The 24,749-nt window shown below is 31.8% G+C and overlaps 2 protein-coding genes across 2 annotated transcripts; one reads left to right on the top strand and one right to left on the bottom strand.

The window, feature by feature from the left end:
- Positions 1 to 824: 824 nt before the first annotated feature.
- On the bottom strand, positions 825 to 15,574 carry LOC107889345 (uncharacterized). The gene is made up of 18 exons (XM_016813728.2): positions 15,387 to 15,574; positions 15,200 to 15,299; positions 15,047 to 15,100; positions 14,885 to 14,928; positions 13,967 to 14,000; positions 13,047 to 13,137; positions 11,221 to 11,312; positions 11,001 to 11,075; positions 9,511 to 9,602; positions 8,079 to 8,208; positions 7,763 to 7,852; positions 4,851 to 4,916; positions 4,358 to 4,449; positions 3,512 to 3,577; positions 3,315 to 3,381; positions 2,833 to 2,921; positions 2,197 to 2,323; positions 825 to 1,374 (listed from the first exon to the last, which is right to left on the bottom strand). Exons 1-18 carry the CDS (start codon positions 15,443 to 15,445, stop codon positions 1,330 to 1,332), a joined length of 1,413 nt encoding a protein of 470 aa, XP_016669217.2. The 5' UTR covers positions 15,446 to 15,574; the 3' UTR covers positions 825 to 1,329.
- A 1,366-nt stretch (positions 15,575 to 16,940) lies between these two features.
- Positions 16,941 to 21,368, top strand: LOC107889344 (uncharacterized). Its single transcript, XM_016813727.2, has 4 exons — positions 16,941 to 17,676; positions 19,645 to 19,928; positions 20,180 to 20,407; positions 20,481 to 21,368. The coding sequence occupies exons 1-4, from the start codon at positions 17,265 to 17,267 to the stop codon at positions 20,988 to 20,990; spliced, it is 1,434 nt and encodes a 477-aa protein (XP_016669216.2). The 5' UTR covers positions 16,941 to 17,264; the 3' UTR covers positions 20,991 to 21,368.
- The last annotated feature ends 3,381 nt before the right edge of the window (positions 21,369 to 24,749 follow it).

Below are 24,749 nucleotides of genomic sequence, written 5' to 3'. Positions count from 1 at the left end.
AAATATAACAGTTTCCGGACATACGAGAAAGGAGTCCAGCCGAGCATATTTGGTCGTAAATTCTCTATTTTACTTAAAAATATAATTTTTTATAAATAAACACCCAATCAATAACTTAGAATTCCCCAAAATATTGTTTTAATTTTTAAAAACAAATTTAAAAATATGTTATATGGATATAAATCAAAGGATTTCAAGTGGTGGTATGAATACCTACCTATATTCTTTTAACTTTCCCAATTCATAATTTTTTTTCTTACACTCTTTCAACATCTATATTTTAATTTCATCAATTTTAAACTATACTTTTTTAATTTTAAAATTTTAATTCAAACCAAATAATAATTAAATCCATTTGATTAAATTTTACTATTAATCTTTTAATATATGTAAAATTATTCATGTTCTCTAATTGAATCATTTTTAATCACTATATTTTTTATTTCAAAATTTTAATCTTGATGTAAGTTACAATCGTTAAATGTTTTAGCTAGCTTTTTTTTTTAATATAAATAAAATGTGATAATAACAAGTCAATGCAAGATTACATATACACTAATATGTTTGATGTACTAAATTTTAAAAACAATAAAACTTTAGCTTTATAAATTTAATAGTTATCATTTGATTGAGATTGAAATTTTAAAATTCAAAAAAAATAAAAATTAAAATGATTAAAATTTTAAAACTCAAAGTATAAAAACTAAAAATCATGAAATTTCCACAACATTTAACAAAATTTAACCTTTTGGTTAAGAGATAACTACTTTGAAAGAAATTGAGAAAAGTGACATGTAGAAGACTAGTCACTCGAGCAAAAGGAATAAAAAAAAATGGGACAATCCCAAACTAATTTACAATATATTGGCACAATTACTGAGCATAAAGGAATGTTTAGTTAATCTAACATATTCTACAACCAAGCAATAGGTACTTGCATCAACATGTTCATTTAGTTTCCATATAATTATACCAATCAAATGCTAGAGAAGAAAGAAATGGTTGATAAAGAGTATTTAGTATTTACACATAATACAGTAGTGCTTGTGTTTAAGAAAAACTAGTGTTTATGAAGAGACTAGTGCCCGGCCCAATTATTCCTTTGGACTTCGAATTCAAGACTTCTGTCTATGAAACTAGTATGCATTTCAATCAAGCAGGTAGATGATGTGTATCCAAATTTGGATCTATCCATTTAACGGTTGTAAGTTACCCGCTTCAATGTTTTTCTGCTTTCTCACCACCTTTGATGTGCTGTAAATCTGTATCTAACAGGGACCAGTTACCTAACTTTAAGGGCTTTCTTTGTCACTTACACAAAATTTTGCCTCAAAATGCCCAGCGTGGTTGAGATACGACGAGCAAAGATGAATGCTGAAACCAGTCATTCAACCAAAATCAGTTTGCGTGTTTCGATAAAATCAGGAAGGTTGAGTGATAACATTCAATAAGAATTTTGAAATTGAAACTCTAAAGTCGATGATATAAGCCTACAAAGATTTCAATACAACAAATAATAAATGGCGTAAACTATGTTACCGCTTTGAGCGGACTTCATATACAAATCATTTCGTTAAATTGAATGTTTTGTTTTTGCCACACAAAGTGTTACCAACTATATTGCATCCCAATTCCCAAGCATGGAGTAAAACGGCTTCAGAAACAAACTCAAACAACTGAAGGTTGCGTTCTCGTTAGTATCAGAGTTTGTAAGGTTTGTTTTTATTACATGCAACATCTAAATGATCAATTGACCTGGTACCGACAGACAGAATAAATGATCATATAATGATTTGGTTTTTATAAATCAATAGTCGGTGATGGAAAGAATAGAGCTTTGCTTACTAGAAAGAAGATGCAATGTTAATTTATTTTCTAACAACCAACCATGATCAATAACAAAACAAGAGTCCATAAGGTTAAAGGGTCTACCTTGCTCTCTGATTAGAATTTCGGCATAAGGCCATTCTCTCTTAAAGTTTTAGTTCCTAAAAGTTATCTTTTCCTTTTTTTTTTTTAAACGGATGACCTTGTTCATGTCATTGTGGGAATATCTAATTTTAGTCCCATCAAACTCATGCATATATGCTCTACTTTCAGTAACTTATACGAGAGAAAGGAGGTAGGCTAAGAGTTAAAAGAAGCTAAATCAATCACCTTATAATTACGGTATGGGGATCAAAATAAAAGACTAACCTTTGTCCCAGCTATGATGGTACCATTAAGAGGATGACTTGCACATGTGGTAACACCTTCAGACAATGGAACAAAAATATTTTTCTTTCTTTGGTGGTTCATCTTAGACAAACTCTCCACATCCTCCCTAGAACGAGAAAAGATAAACAAAAAAAATGTTGAAAAAGAAAATCAACTCCTGAAAGCAACATGGACAGCAGTCAGATTATTTCTTTGACTACATACATAATATGGCATACAAGGACTTGTGTGTATATGTTAGTACATACATCAAAACAAGCATGAATATGCACCCTTGCATGAGTGGTGCCTTCTACATGAAAGTAGTGCTGTTAATATTAAATATCTAATGTAGCATAAAAAAGCGAGGCCTATTGCACCCCGCACCTTTCCTCTGGACCATGGTGAGAAAACAACATATTGCCTAACAAGAACACCATTGAATACAGCAGGGAGTACACCCGCAAAATATTAGAAAAATTTTATGACTACATGCAGAACAGCTTGTTTTGATTCAATCTTATACAAGAACAATACTAAAGATTTGACATGCATTGACTGAACAAGCAAATATGAATTGTCCATCCTCCAGAGTATCAGATGACTCACGCAAGAAAGCCTTAAGGAGCCCCTTACCTGTAGTCCACATGGCTAGGAGAGCTTGTATCAGGATAGAAATCTAAAATATGTATGCCACAATCATATGATGATCCTACCGCATAAATCTGCAGTAAACAAATAATGGTGTGAGATAATATATATAATCGTTTGGGTCCCTATTGTTAAGAAATCCAGAAAAAGGCTATTTGATGCATATGCTGCTAAGTATTGAAGGATGCTGTTAATCAAAATAGTACTGCATTACTTAAAACTGTATGTGAGGAAACAATCATAATAAGTCGCCAAAAGTACGAAAGTATTATTACAAATAATCAAAAAAATTGAAGCTTATATGAAGATGATTTAGCTGATTATTGCACAATGCTCAAAAGTTGGGTGTCCTTTAATGAGCCAGGTAAATTGTTTCCCCTTAAAGGAACTTGATGATTATCTTGAGTTCAGTGAACAGTTATGCATAGTGGTAATAGCTAACTGGACCAGTGATAAAACATCCTTACAGAAGATGTTGGTAGCCATGATGGTTTTCTCAAGTACAGTAGATCAGTTGATATGCTGGCTCCATTCCTAACAAATCAAATTAAAAAAGCAAAGTAAAGAACAAGAAATAAACGTCCAGTAATCATATACAAGTTCCCATCCCAATATCATGTCACAAAAATAGGACAAAATTGTAAGTTTATACAGCTTTACTTACAACCAAGCTGGAGGAGGGCAATGAACATGCGTAACTCTTAAATTGTAAATATCCAAAACACCAGACCTGCATGACATGAGGAATTGAAAAGAAGAAAACGTCAAAGTTGGGTTTCGAATTTTCTTTGCCTCCAATGCATCATGATAGAAGCAAAAGGACATTTGAATTATGCATAAACACAGAGTAGGTTGTCTCCTGAGGCCGACAGTAATTTAGTTATGACTTTCCAATTTAGCTGTTTACGCAATGGATTCTGAACATGTTTAGTTCCCTACAGAAACTCTAGCAAGGACCTTAAGAAACTCTTCATGCTTTCTTGGTATTTCAACCTAAAACAGAAGTCACTCCTAGAAATGTTTCTTTCTCGAGAATAAAATCTTTGGCCAGTTATGAGCACAATCAGTAGATTCAAGATCAACACCGATGTATAGGTATGCGGAATCATCTTCCATGAGTCTACGAATGCCATGTCATTTTTTTACATTTTATTTCTGGATTAGAAAAATAAAGAAATAATCAAGGAAAGAAAGGAAAGAGAAGGAATGAGAAAGCAGGGGAGGCTGGCCCGAGACAGATCATTGTCATTTGACAACAGAGGATGCAAGAGGTGCAATTTGTTTAAGGAATGAAAGTTTGAGTACTTAGTTGTGGTTTTTTTTTTCTTTAGACACCAAATCAGAAATTTCAATATAGTTCGGGTACCACATGTAATTAACCCTAAAAACTTTGTTTTATTTGCTTATTCAGAACTGATAGATCACAAGAATAAATGTCATAAGCATAATCAACAATACAAACTAAATTATTAATTAAGGAAACTAATTATGCATTCTTTCCACAACTTACCAACCATCATCTAGATGGAATGCCAGTTGGTACGGGCAAGAAGGATCAAGATCAATAGAGTGTATTTCTTTTGGGACAATATCTGATTGTGCCTGAAAATTCAAGGGAATATATCATTCAAAAACTTGTTTCACATTATGAAAAGGAACAAGGAGCTGGGTTTATTCTGATTTTACTTTAACATGATAGTTTGCTTCCATGTAACCTATTAACTCTTCAGTCAACAAATTGTTACATGAACAACTTATTTCACATCATATAACTACTGATATTTCTAGCAGTTCCTGATCAAAAAGGGCAATCCCAATTCATTAGAGATGTTAAATGCAGTTCAGTGTTCCGTCAAGGTACATGTCAGGCTATTGGACATTCATAAAAATGGTCCTTCATAGGCGATTGCATTATCTAAGGGGCCTTTGAAAGAAAAATCTAACAGAAGCAAATGTGTTTCCTGACGAAAAAGAACATGGCCTGGAAATTTATCACAGCATACCTTTAAAGATCCAATCTTTGCCAGCTTTGAGGCCAACTTGAAAGATATTAGAGGTGGGAGGCCAGCCTGAACAATGGAAAACATTGTTAATGTCACTACAAGAATAAATAAGATACTACAAATTTGTCAACTTCCAAAGCTATATTAACCATATGCATAAAGATATGTCATCAATAACTGGGTCCTGGCAGTGAAGAAAAGGTGGCTTAGGATGGCTTTTGTATGCTTGAGCTGTTTTTCTTGAGATTGGGTCTTAGTGCCAGCAACAGTCTGGAAGACTTTTTCCAATATGCCACATATTAAAAGCAGGTGACAAACAAAGATTCAATCATAGAGGGGTGGCTGATGAAGTACAAACAGCTACTCCATATATAAAATCATGGAGATCTGGCATAAGGTAAATGCAAAATTAAAAGCTGACTAATATCTATTGTGGAGCTTTATTATAATTAAGTTTTAAAATTGTTCAATATTCTGAATTCAGTATTATTTCAATCATCCATGCTAATAGCATGGTTTGGTTTCGACTTATATTGAACTACATCATATAAAAGGTAAAAGATCTGACAACTTACAAAAGTAGGAACATTGATTTGGAAAACTTTAAAGCTGCGATTGTTTCACTAAAAATAACTTCCGGAAAATGATTTCTGGAAAATGGACTAATTTTTTGGAAAAGCTGATATTTTTTGGTGTTTGGATAATTTTACATAAAATATTTTCCGTTGTTTGACAAATTTTCATGTAATCATTTTCTAAAAGTTGTTCCTAGTGAAATAAACACAACATAAATATATTTACTACAAAAAATTATAGTAACATCTCCTTTTGATAATAAAAATTTATTTTATAATAAAATAATATTTTATATTATTTAATATCATATGTAAACTTTTTTGGCCAACTATATCATATATAAACCTAAAAATAAATAATGTCTAATTAGTAAGTTTAAATTACATATATTAAATATATGAGAATGCATAGTGACACATTAGAGTTGGAAGAGGTAAATAAAGCTAAGCATTATTTAAATAAATACTCATATTTATATAATTAAAATATTCATATTTTATACTATAACAAATTTATTATAAAAAATTTATAAATTGTAATATATATTTATCATTAAAATATTAATATAATTAATTTTCAATAATACATTAAGAATACTATTTAAAATGTAAGATTATTATTGTTAAAATTTATTATTAAAATCAAAATGTAAAATTAAATAATTTATTAAAAATTAAGTTATATTAATAATTCATTATATTATTAAATATAAATAATTAAATATGAATGTTTAATAATATTAAACATTATAACATTTTATATTAATTATTTTAATATGTTTAAATATTTAAAATTTTAAAAATTAAAATAAAAATTTATTATTAATATAATAATTTTAGGCCTTATTTTAAGTTTTTTTATATAAAAATAAAAATGTTCATAAAGAAATTCTTTTCCAGAAAATAACTTACACTTTTCAAAATGATAAGTCAGGAAAAGAGTTTACTTTCCGTTGACTAAGTTATTTTCTGTTGACCAAACTGTTTTCCACAAAACACCATAAAAAAATGCAGAAGATATTTTCTGTAAGTCATTTTCCATGAAACAAATGCACCCTAAAAGTACAACCCAAACCTTTTCTCTAAGTTTGAAATCTAGGTTTATTTAAATGAATATTTATCAAAGGGCTGGATTTAGTATTTGGTACAAATATTTTAGGAGTAACAGTGTTGATTGAGGTTTGGTAGAGATACTTTGGCAATAATTTATTGAATAGTGGTTGGCACAGAGAATTTAGGTGTAATTGTTGCATTCTGTAATAATGCCCATTATTGGGGCCTAATGTCATGCTTTGTGATACCTTTCTATTTTTAGAATTTTATCATGTATAAATAGAGGCTGTTGTAACTAACAAGAAGCATAGAAAAGCATAAAGATTTTCTCTCTCAAAAATTTTGTTTTATTCTCGTTCTCAATGAATCTGTCTCCTAGAATATCTTTCCCAACATGGCATCAAAGCAGCAGGTTCTAAACCATTTCTAAAAGAGAAAAAGGAGATACGAAACCTCCCAAATCAGCCATGGCAAGCGGTAGAGAAAACTCAATTTTGAAGGTAACATCCTACTTAAGAAAAGGTAATTATCCGAGTAATCTAAAGTGGGGTCAAAATATGGCTTTCAAATTAAGTTCCGAATTAGTGGATGCTGCCAAAGGGAGTGGCGATGTCATACGCAAAAAGGAAGAGACTCATAAAATGGCAGAGGCAAATAGAGCTTTTGCACATTTTCGTTAATCCATGAACAGGATCAATATAGACACATAGATTCATAGATCCATACATCTCGATCGGAAAAGAATCAATAGAAAAATAAAGAATCGGAATTGATCGATATATTTCTCGAAACAAACGAAAAGGAAACGAAAGCTGAAACATAAATCATGGATCAACTAAGCCCTCTCGGGGACTTGCTTAAGAATAAGGAAGAGGAATCTCGTGTAAATACCATGGAATAAGGTTTGATCCTATTCATGGGGATTCCGTAAATATTCCCATTCCAAAACTAGAAAGACACAAGAAAACCAGCATGCGGATTGTGGATTTAAGGGCATCTAATCGTATGAAAGGAGATGCTACTAGGTTTCATAAATATAGTCCATATCATGATAATCTAATGGTAAGTACTTTTGATGGGTCACTAAGGTGGCTAATATAGGTTCAGTTATTATCTACAAGGATATAACCCTTAATTCATTACTATTTGTGTGACTTCACTATCTAGTATCAATAAGGATATGGTGCAACCATGTTGTGGCATTTCCAATTAGGTCATCTGAATTTCAAATATCTAAAGAAACTATTCCCTTATGCAACAAAGTTAGAACTTCAATTGTCTTACCTCATTATGACACTGAAAAGCAGCAGATGTTCTTCCTCCACGAAGATCCCATATATAGATATTTCCATCCTTACTAGCCCCCAAAATGGTCTGCTTAAATCATTTAATAACCGTAAGGATAATTTAAAAGCTAAAAAATAAAGTATAGTAATTTAATAACTTCACAAATTATTCTATTCTGCTAATTCCACATTATTTATTGCCAGCACTGCATTATGGGAAGAAATTTACAAAATATAGTATAAAACTTAAATAAACCAAAACCAAACATAGATTTCTTAACAAAACTAGATTGAGAGCTCTTCATTTTATTAACCTGATTATCCACATGTAGTTGGATAGTATTGAGTGTGCTACGAGAACCAGTAATGAGTTCAAGAGAAGGAAGAGGGCTCTTTCTTTTATCCCATACATTGACTACACCATGCGTGTCAGAGGCAATTAACCTATAGCAACCAGCCATCGGGAAAGAAAACGAGGGAAACAAAAAATTAAATCAATTCGACACAAAAATTGGCATATTGAAAAGATGACAGCCATTATGTGTTTCATAAACATTTTCGGAAACTAAAAGAAAAAAAAGGGAAACAGAAAAAACATCAGCAGTGAAACTAAAACATTACAGATCCATGAATCATCAGAAAAATCAAATACCGTGTCAAGTAAAATAAGTGCTGCTTGAATCAATAATATATTAGTTAACTAGACTTTAGAACACAAAAAGTGGGTTCAATTCCTTGATGATACTAATTCCAAAGTTATGCCAGGTCACAAAGCAGCTGAATTATAAATTAGTTTGTTGCTAGGTCAGTTAGGATCCCGAATCCCAGGGAATTATAGATCTCAGCAATCTAAAGCTATGTTGCTCAAACTTGAGCGTGTGTCGGATATGCATATGTATCTAACATGAATATGGTTAGATTTTTCTAAGTTTTCCATGTATCTAGAGGATCCTTGAAGGCCAACATGAGTTTCGAAAATGGATATTTCAAGAAAATCGGAGCCCAAGCAACACAGCTCTAAATATTTATGAGTGTACATGTCACCAAAAAGATGAAGAAGTTAATAACAAAGGGGCAGTAACTAGCTTGTTTCTCACCAACAAAGCCTTTTGACTCTCTTCCACAGCAAAGCTGGCTAAACAAGTTCCTGAAATTTGTTACCAACATGTATTTGTACCTAAAATTCTAGTCCTAGTTCAAATATGAAAAGAAAGGCCAACTTTTTTTTAGATTTTTTGTTAGAAAAATATAAACAATATGAAAATTTTAAAATGACCTAAATAAGATTATTCAAAATAATAGCTCTCCATGTTTCTAGTCTAGTGGAAACTAGACTATGTTGTCTTGACCTTCATGTTCTTATCCTAAAGATGAAATTCAGTTATTCTTGTTGAGAACAAAAACATCAAGTTTCTTTTTAGCCCAAGATTAAAGCTTAAGTTTAATACGAAGGAACCTGCAAAGGAAAGGCATACAGAATGTTCCATGTAAACCTCTAATGAACTATTTATGGCATAGAAAAAGTATATATAAATAAAACATAATATCCATTGATAACAGGGCACTCAAATTTGCTTCCCAAAATGATAATGCTTTTATGTCTTTTGTACTTTACAACCAAAGGTGGTTTCTCAAATATGAAAGGATCAATTTAACTAATTCAATAGTATAACTTCAAAAACCAAGCTCATATTTATTAAAGATAAGCCTGAACAATTACTATAGTTTTCTAAGCCTTTCACTAACCTTGAATTATCAGTTGTTGTAAAGGCTATCTCACATAGACCCTTATAGACTTCAGAACCAAGAACAGACAGAGTGCGTCTTGTTCTTAATACCTGGGTTAACAAAGAAGAAAATTGTCATGATACATTGAAAGGTATAATCAGAGATAAGCAAACGGTAAGAATCCCTTGACAGTGTATATAGCTGACTTCTAGGGATTTAATTGATTCAATTACCTTATGTTTAAGGATTCAATTTCCCTTTTTCTTCCTATTTTTCTATCTAAATACCTATGTATATTTTTCTCATGAAATCATCTACGATAGTAAAATTCCTCCATTTTTCAGTCACCATTCCTTTGCATTTAACATGGTATCAAAGCTGAAATTCCAAAACTAGGGATTTCTTTTCTAATTTTTCGAAATCTCTCAAAACCCTAGAATTCGAAATTTGGTACTCATCCACTTAAGCCTTTTCTCTTGTCTCACTGCCCACGCCATAGGACTCACAGCCCCATTGCTGGACAACCCTGCAAGTCCAGCAGCAATCCAGCCTGCATGTGTGTCTTCTGTGTTAACAACAGCATCTGTGTACTTCTCCAAAGCTCACCTCACCAGATTTTGCCTTCTGATGATCACCATTGGCTTTGTTTCTGTTCCTGGAAATTTGCTTGTTGTATTTTTTTTTTTTCATGCTTTATTTTTCCTATCATAATTTGGTTTGCAAGTTGAGCATTTATGATATCCATAGGACAACTAGAGGGGGATTGACAACTTAATTTACAACTGACCAAATTAACACTGAAAGCTTGTGATGGAAATTACAGCAAACTAAATTTAAAGCTTAACATGATTATAGTCTGAATCATAGGGCTTAGATCACTGATTTTAATGGATTTCTCCAGATTTACATCTTTACAATTTCCTTAGTTAGGTTTATACAACTTGTATAAATACCAATGTAAATGTTAAGTTCAATGCACAAGTGAATTATTTCTCACATATATTTCTTTTTATTTTTCATAATATTCTGATCATCAACAATAAATTGACATACTCTAACTATCTTGAACCATATCAATGTTACATGAATGATTATTTATTCCAAAAGCTTTAAGTTGATAAAAAGAAAAAGAAACAATTAGTTTATTTATCGCTCACATACTTGATGAATGATTAATGGGTTTAAATGTGAAACCAAGTAGAAAGAGAAAGTGCAACCTGAAGAACTAGAACAGAAATGCATAGATTGATGGGTGAGACACAAAGTAAAAATGTATAAAGGGGGGAAATAATTGTCAGAGTTCAAACTTGAAAGCTTTGATTGCATGTTAAATTGGATTATCAATTTGCTGGGGAAAATAAAAAAAGTTCAGGAAATAACCCAACCATTACATTTAAATGCCAACAATCACACAGACATGATGAACCTACAGGGAGCTAATCCACATGGTACATTGATAATTATCACTTCCAATAATGAGAGTTATCAAACATGAGAGAGAAACTTACCTCAACCGGTTTAGAAGAGATGTAACCAATATCAAAGATAAGCACTTCATTACTTTTCACAGAAGTACATGCAACCTAGCAAAGTAAACAAGAACATTATGCTAGCCACTACCTTTTGCATATGGCAAGTGCAAAAAAGAAAGAAAAAAAGTAAAATGTCTGATGACCATATGCAACATCTAACTACATAAAAGTTTGAAGATATGTAAGTGAATAGAACCTCATCTTGGTTAGCATGATTCCACCGAACATCATCAAGTTGTCGTTGCAAATTGAGGTGCATTAAATGCTTACTTTCATCTTCAAGTAAGCCTATTCCAAAGAAATAACTAAAAACAAAAGTAAGGTGCAAGCATAATAAATTATCATAACTAAACATAAGTATGAATTTATATAGGAAATCGTAATTAAATTTGAAACAAGCAAAAAAATGTAAAACATGTTTACACGCTTCAAAAAGAACTGAGACGATGCACAGTTTACTTGCAATTGAAGAAATAAGGAGTTTGGAGTAATTAATAAGAATTCTTCAATCCGACCAAGTTTATCGTCATCCTTGGTTCAAGGTTATTGAATAATAAGAGGAAGTGAAAGTTATCCTTGTAAAACAAAAACCATTAATCAACTACGCATGACCATTGTAGATGTTGAGAATATTATGCAAACTGTTAAGTGGTTTTATCACACACCTATTAAGCATTAAATGTCTGGTGGTCTTATATTGAAGTTGAACCCCTTCCGATTATTACCAATTGGTTTTAGGTTGAACTTTTAATATGATATCAGAGCTCAAATTTTGTCATGTTGTTCTTCCTAATCCAAGTGAGATCGGTGAGCCCTAATGAGGTTGTCCAGGAGTAGCCTCTTTGAGCTAAATGTGAGGGGAGTATTAACCAGTGTCATCCAGCATCTGTTAAATATTAGATTTTGTATAATCTTATATTAAAGTGGGACACTTCAACCTATAACCAACTGATTTTAGACTGAATGCTTAACATGATTTTATTAAATTTCTTGTGGGCTTGTATTAAAGTTGAATCCCTTCATACCAATTGATTTTAGGTGGCTGCTTAACATAATATTAAAACTGGTCAAATTAGCAAAACAAAAAAAAAGGGTTAAATGACTGTTTGACCAAATTTGTGTTAGTTTAAATATTAATTTTGTTATTATAAATTATAAAATAAATGTTTATGTTATTATTATTATTTATTTGTGTTCAGTATTTTTTTTCCTTTTTTTCCTTTTTCTGATTTTTATGAATTTTTTAAAATTTTCTGAAATTCTTTTTTATTTTGTAATTGTTGAACTAGTAGGGAGTGTTAAGTGGTGTTATCCCACATCTGTTAATTATTAGATTTTTTGTGGTCTTATATTATTGGACCCCCCCCCCCAACACACACGTACATGCGCACGCACATAATCAATTAGTTATACATTGGATGCTTAATGCAAACTACAATACACCTGAAATATGGCCTTTTTTGCAGTCAAGAACACTATTAGAAGGATATAAATATTTATTATTTATGCATAAAGTAACCACGTGGAAGGGCCACGAAAAACGAGTGTAAAACAGGCCGTCGAATTAACTCCTAAACCAATCCATTGATGGCGTGTAACTACAAATAAACAACCACTAAACATTGCAAACTAGGCATGTTTTATGTACCTAACACAACAATATGCAAAAAGGGAGACGTCAAAGTTCAAACTATGTTTTTGGATATATAATTTGAATCATCAGCATCAATTACCTAGGAATATGGGCACCATGTTTAAAGAGGCATACCAAATGAACAATCTTAGTGAGATGTCTCTCTCCTTGTGCAAAACCACAATTTTAAATACCAGAATTTCTTTTACATTTTCTACATGCATGACTTCCTTGTACCCACAAATTTAAGTACATTGCCACAAAATCATTTTAATGATTTCAATTTTCAATTAGACTAATGTACACAACTCATGATATAATGTACATTAGACGTTTATGCAAACATGTTAGTGCAAGGGGAAAGTGGAAAGCAAGTTTATTAAACTTACGTGGCAACGAACCAGTACTCTGGCAATATAGAGTCTCAAAGTCATGAATGGTTAAGCACCCTGATTTTGTCACAGAAACTATGTATATTCCCTGTATACAATTATTGATTAAAGTATTAGAGTGAGCAGAAAAGAAAGAAGAGAAAAAAAGGAAGACTAAAAATGCAGTGAAAAGGAAAAAGGTAGATAGGATAATAAAATTAAGAAATAGAAGTATCTCTTGTTAATTTGATTAACTATTTGTCACAAAAAGTGCAACATAGCATGTAAAATTAGAGGAGTTATTCAGTAGGGGGTGCATAGGCATTTCATACACATAACACAAGACTCTAAAAGCCACAACCAAAGTTTTCAAGCCTTAATCAGTATAAAGGCTTAGAGCGACTTTATAATACAGAAAAAGATATCACCTGAACTAATGGACACAACAATCCATAATGATTCTACATGCCCCAAGACCCTAAACAACAGGATCCAGATTGACATTATTTCAAAACGTGTTATAATTTGGTCATGCCTATTTGTCCTCAATTGGACACCACCATAGTTAGAACTTGAATTTCCAAATTGGAAACCTCAAGTTCGAATCTTGGAGGGGAGGTATTATTACCTTGAAATGTTGGCTTCCCTTAAACTCAAAGTTCTGCTTCAAAACATGGCTTGATAAGTTCTAAATATGTATTCAAGCCAAACTTTAAACAATATAACTAGGTCTATATATGCTGTTTCAAATTTGATTTTATGTCCAAATATTCTTAACTATCTAAATCGACTTATATGTCATTCTTAAAATGCAAGCTATACAAGAACATGAGAAATGTGTATAAACCAAAAGACCATCAAGAAACACAATTAGCAGGAAAATTATCATGAATACACATTGGAAGCTGTAATTTTATGACTAGAATGGTAGGCTTCACCTTATTGTCTAAGTCAATTGCAGATATTCCTTGCCTGAAAAAGAAGCTTAGTAAGCTAACTTTTGAAATGAAACAAGAAGGATGAATAAATTAAAATCTGAGAGAGAATATTAAAAGGTTTCACTAACATATTTCATTTTTAAAGGAACTTGAAAATGCACTTTTGAATGTTAAAACAAAAGGATGAATAATTGATTATATGAATTGAATTCTCTAGAGTATGACTTGTAGTAACTAGAAATTGTAGATGGAAATAAACCTAGTAAAGAAAGGCCAAATCAAATTATCACTGGTTCTTAATTCTAAACCAAAATAAATTCGGAATTAAATTAAAATGTCTAACAAGCACCTCTGATCTAAAGAGAAAAAAAACTGCACTTTAAAACTCAGCCCAAGCAAACATTGGGACTTGAAATACTATGTTGTAAGTTCGTATATCTAAAACTTTATTCTCTCAAATTTGAGTTTCTAACTATCTTAATGATATCTTCTCAAAACTTCAGCACTGTGCCTAACTATCCCTAATGCAACTTGAAACATTGGCTTTTTCTAACAATGGATAACACTAGAACTCTACCAACATTAGGTGAAAAAGAAAGCTTGAGACTTAATTTATAGGCATCATTATTACTGATTTTTCCCGGATGAATATTTTTCTTAGTTGTACTTCTGTCTAGCAGATGGGTTATGTTCCATGAGTGATTCTACAAGAAATTATGATTTTGAATAAAGATTAATAATCATTATGCATTTCGCTTTTTGAAGAATTAGTATAAAGAAAAAGTAAAATATGAAAGCAAAACAAATGATCTTAAATGAAAATTTTGTAAACATTTGATACCAAATATAAAAATCATAAATATATGTACATCTTCATTAGATAAATACGAAAAAAAAAAAAAGGTAAGAAGCACAAACATTCGGAACTGAAGCTGGCGATCTGAATTCACAGCATTGTTAATCTGATTCAAAACAGATATTTAGAGTCATAAACCAACGGATTAAACAAAGGAAGAAAAGAGAACAAAATAGATTGCAAAAGAACAAATTGTTAATGACCCAAAATAATTTGATGCATACATGAGTTTGACATGGCTTTCCATCAATGTGATAAAAATGCGAAAACGCCCCAATCTAAGTCATCGCAAAGCAAAGCTCAGTAATTCAACAAAACTAACCGTCAAGAAGAAGTAAAAATAGAAAAACGCAGAAGAAGAAGAAGACTTGAAAGACCTCAGAATAAGAGTGCATGAGGAGATCAGAGATACTGTGGCGGTATTTGGGATCGAATTTTCCGTTCAATTCGAGATTGCTTCTCCGCCATGGACGCGGCCTATGTATTGGAAAGAACATTTTGAGATTCACCCACTATAAAAGCATCAGAGAAATAGAAAAGAGAAAATAAGAAAGAGTTGGTTACCTTGGTTTGAATTTAGGGTTTTCAGATGAGGGTTTGGAAGTAACCAAATAATTATCCATTACAATGAACAAATGAATGATTGTGAACAATCAATCAATGAGGATTTGCTACTTATGTTGCATTTTCTTTTTCCCGCCATTGGGGTTTACCGCTTAAAGCAAAACCTTTTTTTTCATAAATAAATGGTCGGTTCTGAGTATTCAATTTAAATAAATGGAATAAATACTAATATTAATATCAAACTCAATGCTCAATGATTCCTATAAAAACTAACACAATTATAAAATAAGTCAGCCCATTAATTAATTAATTCTAAATATTAATATCTTTAACCGAATAAATTTTGGTTTATAAAAAATAAGTCAGCCCATATATAAAATATAAATTTTAAATATTTTTTAAACAATTTTTATGAATTCTTTGTAAAAATTTTCTTCTAGGTTTAAATCATATAGTGTTAAAAAATAATTATTACAAATTCAAATATATGTTTATATACTCTATAAAGGGTAAACTATCAAAATGATCACTTTTGTTTACCTTGGATTACATTTTAGTCACTTATGTTTGAAATGTTAAGTTTTAGTCACTTACATTCATGTTTTGTAACATATTAGTCACCGAGCAGTTAATTTTTATTAACGGTAAGCGTGGCATGTTAAATCATCATTTCAAACAAAAAATTTAGGTTAAATTATACAATTGGTCCCCGTATTTTTTTCGTTTTGAGTAATTTATTTTTTATTCTTTTATGTTCTTTTTTCTTCTTATTTTCCATTTTCGTTTTGACCAATTATATAATTTAACCTAAATTTTTCATTTGAAATGATGATTTAACGTGCTACGTTAGCTTGCCGTTATACCGTTAATAACAATTAATGCTCAGTGATTAAAATATTATAACATATAACATAAGTGACTAAAATGTAACATTTCAAACATAAGTGACTAAAATATAATATGAGATAAATAAAAGTGACCATTTTAATTGTTTATCCTTTAAGTAATTATTAATAATTTTTTTATAATTTTTAAACTTTTTACACTTTTGAATTCATTTAGAAATAAATATGGATAAAAGAGTGTCCAAATTCAAATGAAGATAGACAATTTTATATTCATGTATATTACATATATAAAATTTATTAATTATTTATTATAAATTTTTTAAAAATATTTTTTTAATTCTTTCAATATAACATATCACGTGTCATTTTTTGATGATTATCATTAAAACATCAACTTCTTTAATGATCAAATCGTTAATCACGTCAATTTATTTAATAATCAAATCGATCAATTAACCGGAAGAATTTAATTAATTATATTTTTTTGTCATTAAGGATATATAATTTTTTTAGGGTTAAATTAATTTTTTAGTTTTTACTAATTTCTTTTTTGACCCGAAAACCTTACTAAGGTATATCAATTGTTAGTAAGGTATAAAAGCTTCAATTATGACTTCAAAATTATTTAAAATAACAAATTAAAAAAATTATAGTAATAAAAGAATTGGTTAATTATAGAAAAACCACTGCACAAATTCGTCGAAATTACTATTCCGTGCTTAGCATTATTCAATGTTCGATAGCTTAATATTATTGAATTCCATTTTCAATCCTCCATTCTCCTCCTTGACTTTGCCTTCCTCTGTCCCATCCCTTCCATTTTTCCCTTTTAGTCGTCTTTGGTTTCAACTTCTCGAGCACCATATCTACCCTTTTAAAATTAAAACAATTCTAATTGAATATCCCCTCTCCATCGTCATATTCCCATTTCTCTCTCCCAAAATTCTCTCTCTTTGACTCTTTAATATGAGGTGTTGACCTTCCACAGGATTTCTGTAAGGATTATATAGCGTTTTGCCCGACCCGGAAAATGCCCATGGACCGAACCCTACAATCGGAGAGCATGAGATCGCCGACTGTACTCTCAATCGAATGTCTAAAAGGGAGCTCAAAAGCTGACGAATGGACCGCAGACATGCTCCAGACTGGCGATATTGTTGAAGAGATTCGTATTGGATCCGGTTCAGGACTTGCCCATAAGGCACCTTTTAAAGGCGGCAGGAGCGGAGTTCAGAGGGTTCTTCATAGCTCCTATAAGAACAAAGAGACCTCGATTCTCGTCCGAGTCCGGCGAGGCAACGACGAGTTCGCTCAGCTGCAAGCCTGTATCGTGCCGAACGAGTCTGGCGGGAAAAAGCAATATATGTTGAGGTCTATAGCGGATCCCAATTACGCTGTTGGATTCTTGGATCGCACCGAGTCCGAGTGCTTCGAGTTGCAAGGTGAGTTCTTTTTTCTTTTTACTACTATTTTGTTCGACAACCGAGTTGGCCCGTCGACCCGATTCTTGATTTCTGTTTTCCTTTTTTCTTTATTCTTTCCTTATTATATTAAAAAATCAAAAAGAATCAAAAAGAAATTCTGAAAATTTCTGTTTAGACTAGATTTTTCGATTTTGCTGTTTAGATTCCTGTTCCGTACAAATGCTGTCTTAGGACACGTGTAATAGTAATTTATTTTCTTTCAAAATCTTTAGAATATTCATTATTTATATATTACAAATAAAATGTTTTTTTATTTTATTTTAAAGAAAATTAGTTGATATATTATAAAATTAGTTGATATATTAGTTGATATATTATTTTATTTTATATATATTAAGGTTTGGAATCTACTTGTTAAATTGAAATATTTCAAAGTCCATGCTTTGTTGTGGGTGATAATGGGAAAGCAGTTTCATATGTTATTTTAAATTAAAATGTGAAAAAGAATATGCATAAAATTATATAAGTTGAAATGTCTGAAAATAACAAAATCATTTTATATTAGAAATCAACTTTAGAATTGTAAAAAGATTCTAAATTTTTTGGTGTGGTGTATCTGTCTATAATGTAATCCCAAAGATATGTTTTTCCTCAAGTAGGATATTTATATATATTTTTTACGTTAATTGACCAAAAGTCTTTGTTTTTGTTTGATTTCTACCCGTTAATGCTCAACTACTGACAAGCCTAGCTTTTATTTATTCGTACCCGAGTTAGATTGGTGGGCTTTAGAGTTCAGACTAGAAAGTATAGCAACTTGAGAAAAAGCTTGCTCCCACCACCAAATAATTAGTTGGATCTTTTCTCTCTTGGGACTTATTCGAAAACGGAATTTATCAATATCTTTTTAGTCTCTTTTTGGCTTAGAATTTCGTAACTTGAAATAATGAAAGACTAACTTCGCAACTGAAAAGAAAAATCCTTTTGGATGTGAGTAGGGACAGCCTTGGTGACCATTTTAGTTCATGTTACCTGAAAGATGGCTTATGTCCTCAAGCTGACGATTGGTATGCACAAACTATGTTAACTGGACTTGGGTTTGAGTGTCAGATGCATATGTGTTCAATTCGGGTATGCTCAATTTTTTTTCTAAGCCTTATCTGTGTATTTGTAGGGTTATGTTCTTGTATCATGTTCGAAGATATATGTAATTCAAGAAAAATAAAGAGTTAGAGCAACATAGCCCACAAATACTATGATTCTTAATTTAAAAGCACCTTTTGTAAGGGTAAAGAGCTCCTTTGTCTTTTCCATCTAGATGGTTCTTTTTCCTGATGCAAAGCTGCAAACTGTTGTGGTTTAGATGGCACCAGTAGGATTTGTTATTATTTTCAAGATATTTTTCTCTCCTTTTAACATTTTATTGTCCTTATTCCTTGATATAGGGGACAGGATGCCATTGTACAAGTTAGTTTAATCGTCTGGCTATTTAAATATCCTGCAATACTTATGCAGTAGAAACAGCCTACATTTTGCCCCCTTACTGATTTTTTTACTATTCCTTACTTCTACGGCATCAATGGGTAAAAAGATATTCGAAATTCTAGTATACTAACACGAGTTAATCTACAAAATATGCTTCTATAAGTTTTAAATGAGCAGACATACATTGTCCTTGCCTATTGCCACTTAAAGGTCACTGTTCTCAGATTATCCAATAATATGCGTTGCTGGATGTATACTTTTGAATAGAATAATTAACTCAGTAAGTCTATTTGAGTAGATGAACGGAGTGTTGATGATCCCTTCTTTTTAACTCCATTTGGCCCATGGTAATTGATAATCTTTAATTACTGCAAAGAGGTTCTCTATAAGCATCAATAAATGTTATGCACTGGGCCATAACTTGTTGAAACCGGATGTTTGAATCTTTGTCTTTAGTTTTTTCTAGTTTCTAATTCAATGTTAAACAAAATAACATTGCAGCTTCAAGGAGCTCCAGGATGGTCAGTGAACTATCGAGGACGAGGCTTCAGGATGGATATGTCTCATATGCATGGGAGAGGAGGATGCAGGAGGTGCTAGCAGTTCCCAACTCAAGCAGCTTTCTTTCTATTCTCCTCCTTCCAAAGGCTTCAGACCGAGTGGCCTCTCGATACAACGACTTGGAGGATACCCTTGCTCGAGCAAATGCTTGGCTTTCTGCATCTCAGGCCTCTGGGGTCCCTATTGTTTTCATGAATATCCAGACTGAATCCTTGCTCACTAAGGTACCATGCAAAAGACTTAAAACCTCAGTAGCAAGTAAATATCTTCAATTGAAGTATTTTGGAATTGTTTCACCACCGACATTTGCAATCAACGGTTTTAGACCTTAGGGACAGGCTAAGGTTCAAGCCTTCAATGCAATTCTCTTATCTGAACTCCTAGGACTGCAGATTCTCAGGTTGATCGGTTAGGCAAACCGGTTCATGTTCATCTGATTATTGGGAACTAATCTTTCTTTAATTTTTTTAAGCAGATCTCAGGCGAAACAGCCTCAGCTACTGTAAATGCTGGCTCATTATCTGATTTATCCAACCTAGCCAATGCAAGCCTATATGGTTTTGAGGACTACCATGGAATCGACATTGGAGTTGTTCGAGCAGTTCGGCTATGGTACTCCCCCCTTGTGGAAGAAGTTGCAATTGAGATCAAACTAAAAGAGGATGACACAAAGCTCGGTTTTGCCATTAGCCGCACAGAAGAGGTCTGCCATCTGATTCTCAATAATTGTGACTATTACAGAATTTGCTTATATATTGTTTTCTCTGTTATAACAGGGATTCATCTATATATCATCTGTAATCGATGATGATGAAAACGTGCCTTCGACAAGATCAGGACTCAGCACACTCTACAAAGAATCAGTGAGTGCATCTAGGCTGCTGGTTGTCTCAAGATTATCAAATCAGAAGGTGCTTCCATGGATGGTTTCTTCAACCGGAGCTATTCGATGCTTTGATACTGTCTCCCTAAGTCAGAAGCTCTCACTACACCGACATGCCAGCATTCCGATTCTAATGCACGTCTTCTCTTGGGATCAATCGTTGGTTTCTCGAGGTTCTAGCGGTGCCAGGAATTGGGATCCCTCTCCATTAGTGTTACCATTGCCCCAGGAAGTTAGATTAGCCCACCAACCTAATGATAATCAAGTACTGCCTCTGCCACCTGGTGAACCAAATGAAAGCATAACCACAAGTGAGCAGCCGGACCGCCGATTACAGCGAGATACTGCTGGCGAGGTCTCCTTCAGATTTCATAACTTTTCACTTCCTAACAACTGGGTATGATTTTAAATTTCCTGCTTCAGTGTGTATATATCAAAAAGTTTTAAGGAGTAGAGGAGTCCATTGATTGAAGCTAGTTACGTACGCTTAGGCTTGATCTAGAAAATCCCGAATAAACTCGTAGATATAGTTCGCACATCATAGTTAGAAACAGATACATGTTTTACATGTATATGACGCATTTTTATACTGTCGGTGTGTACATCATACAGGAGCTTTGGGGCGTTGAATGGCCTGTCTTTTGTATGGTTTGTTCTTTTGAAGTGCCTTCCCCCCCCCCCCTCTTTTGTTAGCATTTTCTTATATTTGAAGCTCGCTATGGATTTATATGTGGATGGTGAATCATATTTGGCATAATGGTCATATCTTTTGTTAATATGACATTTATTCTTTTTTAGTTAAATTTGACTATTAACCTTTCAAAAATAAATAAAATTATTTTTCTTTAATAAAAATGTTGACTACACATTAATTTTTGAATAATATTGGCATGGTAACTTGTATAAAAATTTACATGTATTTTATGTTGAGAAGACATTATTTATCGTATATACCACACTTCAACAAATGATTTTAAATTTATAAAAACATTCAAAAAATAAAAAAGTCCAAAATCCAAAAAAAGCTATAAAATGTTCATAAAAAAAAACACGAAGTATATATAAATTGTTATGTTTAAAAATTTTAAGGCTTTAGTTAGTGTTTTGGTTAAATAACAACAATTCAACTTTTTAAAGGTTAATGGTCAATTTTGACTTTTTAGAAAGGTTAATAGTTAAATTTAGCTAAAAAAGGGCTAAATTGACAAAAAAATATAAATGTTAAGAGTTAAATTTATCATTATGCCATCATATAGTGATATGTTATTGATAATATAAAAATATTTTTATAAATCATTAAAAATAAATGGCTTAAATGTGAATTTAGCTTTGTAACTTGTCAGCTTCTCGTAGATTAGTATTATCTTCGATTGTTACTTAAAACATTTTTTTCTTTACTTAACAATTTTTATAGTTAATTGAAGAAATCATTGCGGGTGGCGGACACCTTAATTATGATAAAAATAAGACGAAAATTAGATTAAGCTATATTATACATTTGTAACATCTTTTATCCGACCCGATTGTCAGGATAAGGTACCAGGATGTCACATTTATTGCTGAAGCAACTACGTTAACATCTTATCAATAAAACATTCATATTGATTAAAAATATGATTTCTAGCTTAGCTGAGCTTAAAACGAGCTTTAGAAAACTTTCGGGCAAAACAAAACTCAAATCGGAACAAAATGATGAAAAGTCAAGCATTCAAGAGCTCGTCACGACGTCAGTTTCTCCTCGTCATGACGTCCAAGATATCCCTCATCACAACATGATTTACTGTCTTGAGCTCGTTGTGACTACAACATCCTATCGTCACAACGTTAGTGCTCGTTGCGACTACATAAAGTTTCTTGTCGCGATGTCAAACCTGCAATTTCACATCTTGCATATTTTTGCTATTTAACACCTAAAACTACTTCCATATGCCATATAACCTTCCAATATCACATTCAAATATATCAATTACCAACATAAAAACTTACTCAAATCACCATAAAAAACTTCAAAGATATCCAAAATGCAAATTTACAATTTAAAGTCATGACATCTATGTTTTCAAAACATGCATCCAAAATAGATCTAACATCATCGTGTTGTACATGTCATAACTAAAGTCCAAAATTTAGTTCGTACTCTTCCTGGGCTTGGTGATGTGATGAGATGAGCAACCCTTGACTTCAATTCCATCCCTTCGGATATAACTTTACCTACACTATAAAAGAAATATGTTAAGCCGGTGAAGGCTTAGTAAGCAGTAGAAGTAATCAAAACTCAATAAATAATAATCCAAATAACTTAACCATAACATAATTACACTTATGAACTCAACCTTACATAAGCTTTCATCCCATTAAATCTAAATCTTTTATTGAAGATATTATTACTTACCATGATACGTTTAGCGTTGCTTCCTATCATTATTGTAATCACCCATGGTAGACTATATAGAATATTCAGGATATACGAAACAAATATAGAGGTGCATCGATATGCACTAATGGAGCAGAGAGCAGAATGTGCTAAACGAAGAGCACTAACATGCTAAAATCAGAGAGCGCGCTAAAATTTCTTAATGTCATGCCACTAATATTCTAATAGTTCTAACTTTGCCTACTTGGGCAATAATATACTTGTGAAGAATTATACTCACTTTTCTTCTCTTTACAATTTAGTCCTTAAGTTAAACACACATAAATAACATATTTTTACTACAATTTTCCCACACAAAATACAAAAGATTGAGACATACACCATTTATGTCTATTTAAAATTCTTTACATGTATGTTCATAACATATTCCATGATTTTATCACAATTTAATCCATTCTTATTCACATAATAAATTCATAATTAATCTAATTAATTATCCAATTATATCCAATTATATTAAACATCTTAAGAGAATAACGTAAAATACATGTAGTACTTATAACAAAAACTTGATATAATATACTTTCTTCTATTTTCAATCCTTGGCATATTCTGTTCCTTTTCCTTCAATTTGGTCCTCAACTTTGTTCTCTTTTTCTTCAATCCATATCAAAACATATAAAACTCACATGTTAAAATCACAATTAAATAACGTTTCTATACTATTTATTGAAATAAACATGTATGTCGTGGAGATTTCACCATTTCTTATCTCAATCTCTTGAAACTAAAATTTCTCTCTCTCCTCTATGGCAATTATGGAGTCCCTTCCTGTGAAGTTAAGCTGACTAGTAGACTTTTCTATTAGTTCTTCTAAAAAAACTTGAAGGTTTAAGTTTGAAAAGGTTCAAAAATGGTGGAAGGACTTCTTTAGAATAAAAGTGAAAGTTGAAATGGGAGTGACGTTTGGCATCTCAAGTAAAGGATGAGAGCTATTAATCTTTTCTCCATATTTCTACATAGTTCCTCAAAAATATCTCACTATTTAAAAGAATTGATCAAATTGCTAGTAAGTTCTCTATCTATACATCTTTACATTTTGACCCTAATCATTATGTCTCATAATATCTCATCTAATTAATAACCATTTTATCCTTCAACTTTCCTCCAATACCAAGCATGAATCAGATTTTATTTGATAAAGTTTCTTCTTGGTCTTTCCTTGATTCTTACTAATTCCATAAAATTTCCTAACTTTTAATTTTCCTATTTTTGTCTCAATTTTTCTATTATATTACAATTTAATCATTGTCTCAAATATTTTTTTCCTTATGTAAGAAATATTTTTCTAATTTCTATTACCTCTAATCACTTCTTAAATTATCACTCAAAATTTTTACTTTGCCTAATTCGAAAATTTCCTACTATTTCCTAACCCGATATAATAGTGTACCCAAATCCTTTATTCCTTTCTCTTTTATTTAAAAAAATTTGATAAAAAATTTTCAAACTCCCAATTCACTCCCCCTTTGATGCCACTCAAAATATGTGATCTCATTTGTTTCTTAACACACCCTTTTCCTATCGGAGACGGATTTAACAAAGAATTACTAAACCGTGGGCCTTTCTTTAAAGTTGCCAGCTCTCGTCCCTTCTTCTTTCTAAACACAAGGACCCAAAGTGCACTGCTTATCCTCATTGTTAAAAGCGAAAGAAATGGGCTGAAAATCAGCAATGTTTTCAGAAATGAGCCCCACTTCTTCCTGCCTATCATCTTCAGTACGTATT

The sequence above is a fragment of the Gossypium hirsutum genome, chromosome A09 (genome assembly GCF_007990345.1).
Source record: "Gossypium hirsutum isolate 1008001.06 chromosome A09, Gossypium_hirsutum_v2.1, whole genome shotgun sequence".
NCBI lineage: Eukaryota > Viridiplantae > Streptophyta > Magnoliopsida > Malvales > Malvaceae > Gossypium > Gossypium hirsutum.
This window is presented reverse-complemented; position numbering and strand designations above follow the sequence as displayed.

Coding starts and splice junctions, on each gene's coding strand:
- LOC107889345 (XM_016813728.2), bottom strand. CDS start 15,445: ATGGATAATTATTTGGTTACTTCCAAACCCTCATCTGAAAACCCTAAA. Junction 15,300..15,386: donor AACCCTAAATTCAAACCAAG/GTAACCAACTCT, acceptor TCCAATACATAG/GCCGCGTCCATGGCGGAGAA. Junction 1,375..2,196: donor CCATCATAGCTGGGACAAAG/GTTAGTCTTTTA, acceptor GACTGGTTTCAG/CATTCATCTTTGCTCGTCGT.
- LOC107889344 (XM_016813727.2), top strand. CDS start 17,265: ATGCCCATGGACCGAACCCTACAATCGGAGAGCATGAGATCGCCGACT. Junction 19,929..20,179: donor CTGAATCCTTGCTCACTAAG/GTACCATGCAAA, acceptor TTTTTTAAGCAG/ATCTCAGGCGAAACAGCCTC. Junction 20,408..20,480: donor CCATTAGCCGCACAGAAGAG/GTCTGCCATCTG, acceptor CTGTTATAACAG/GGATTCATCTATATATCATC.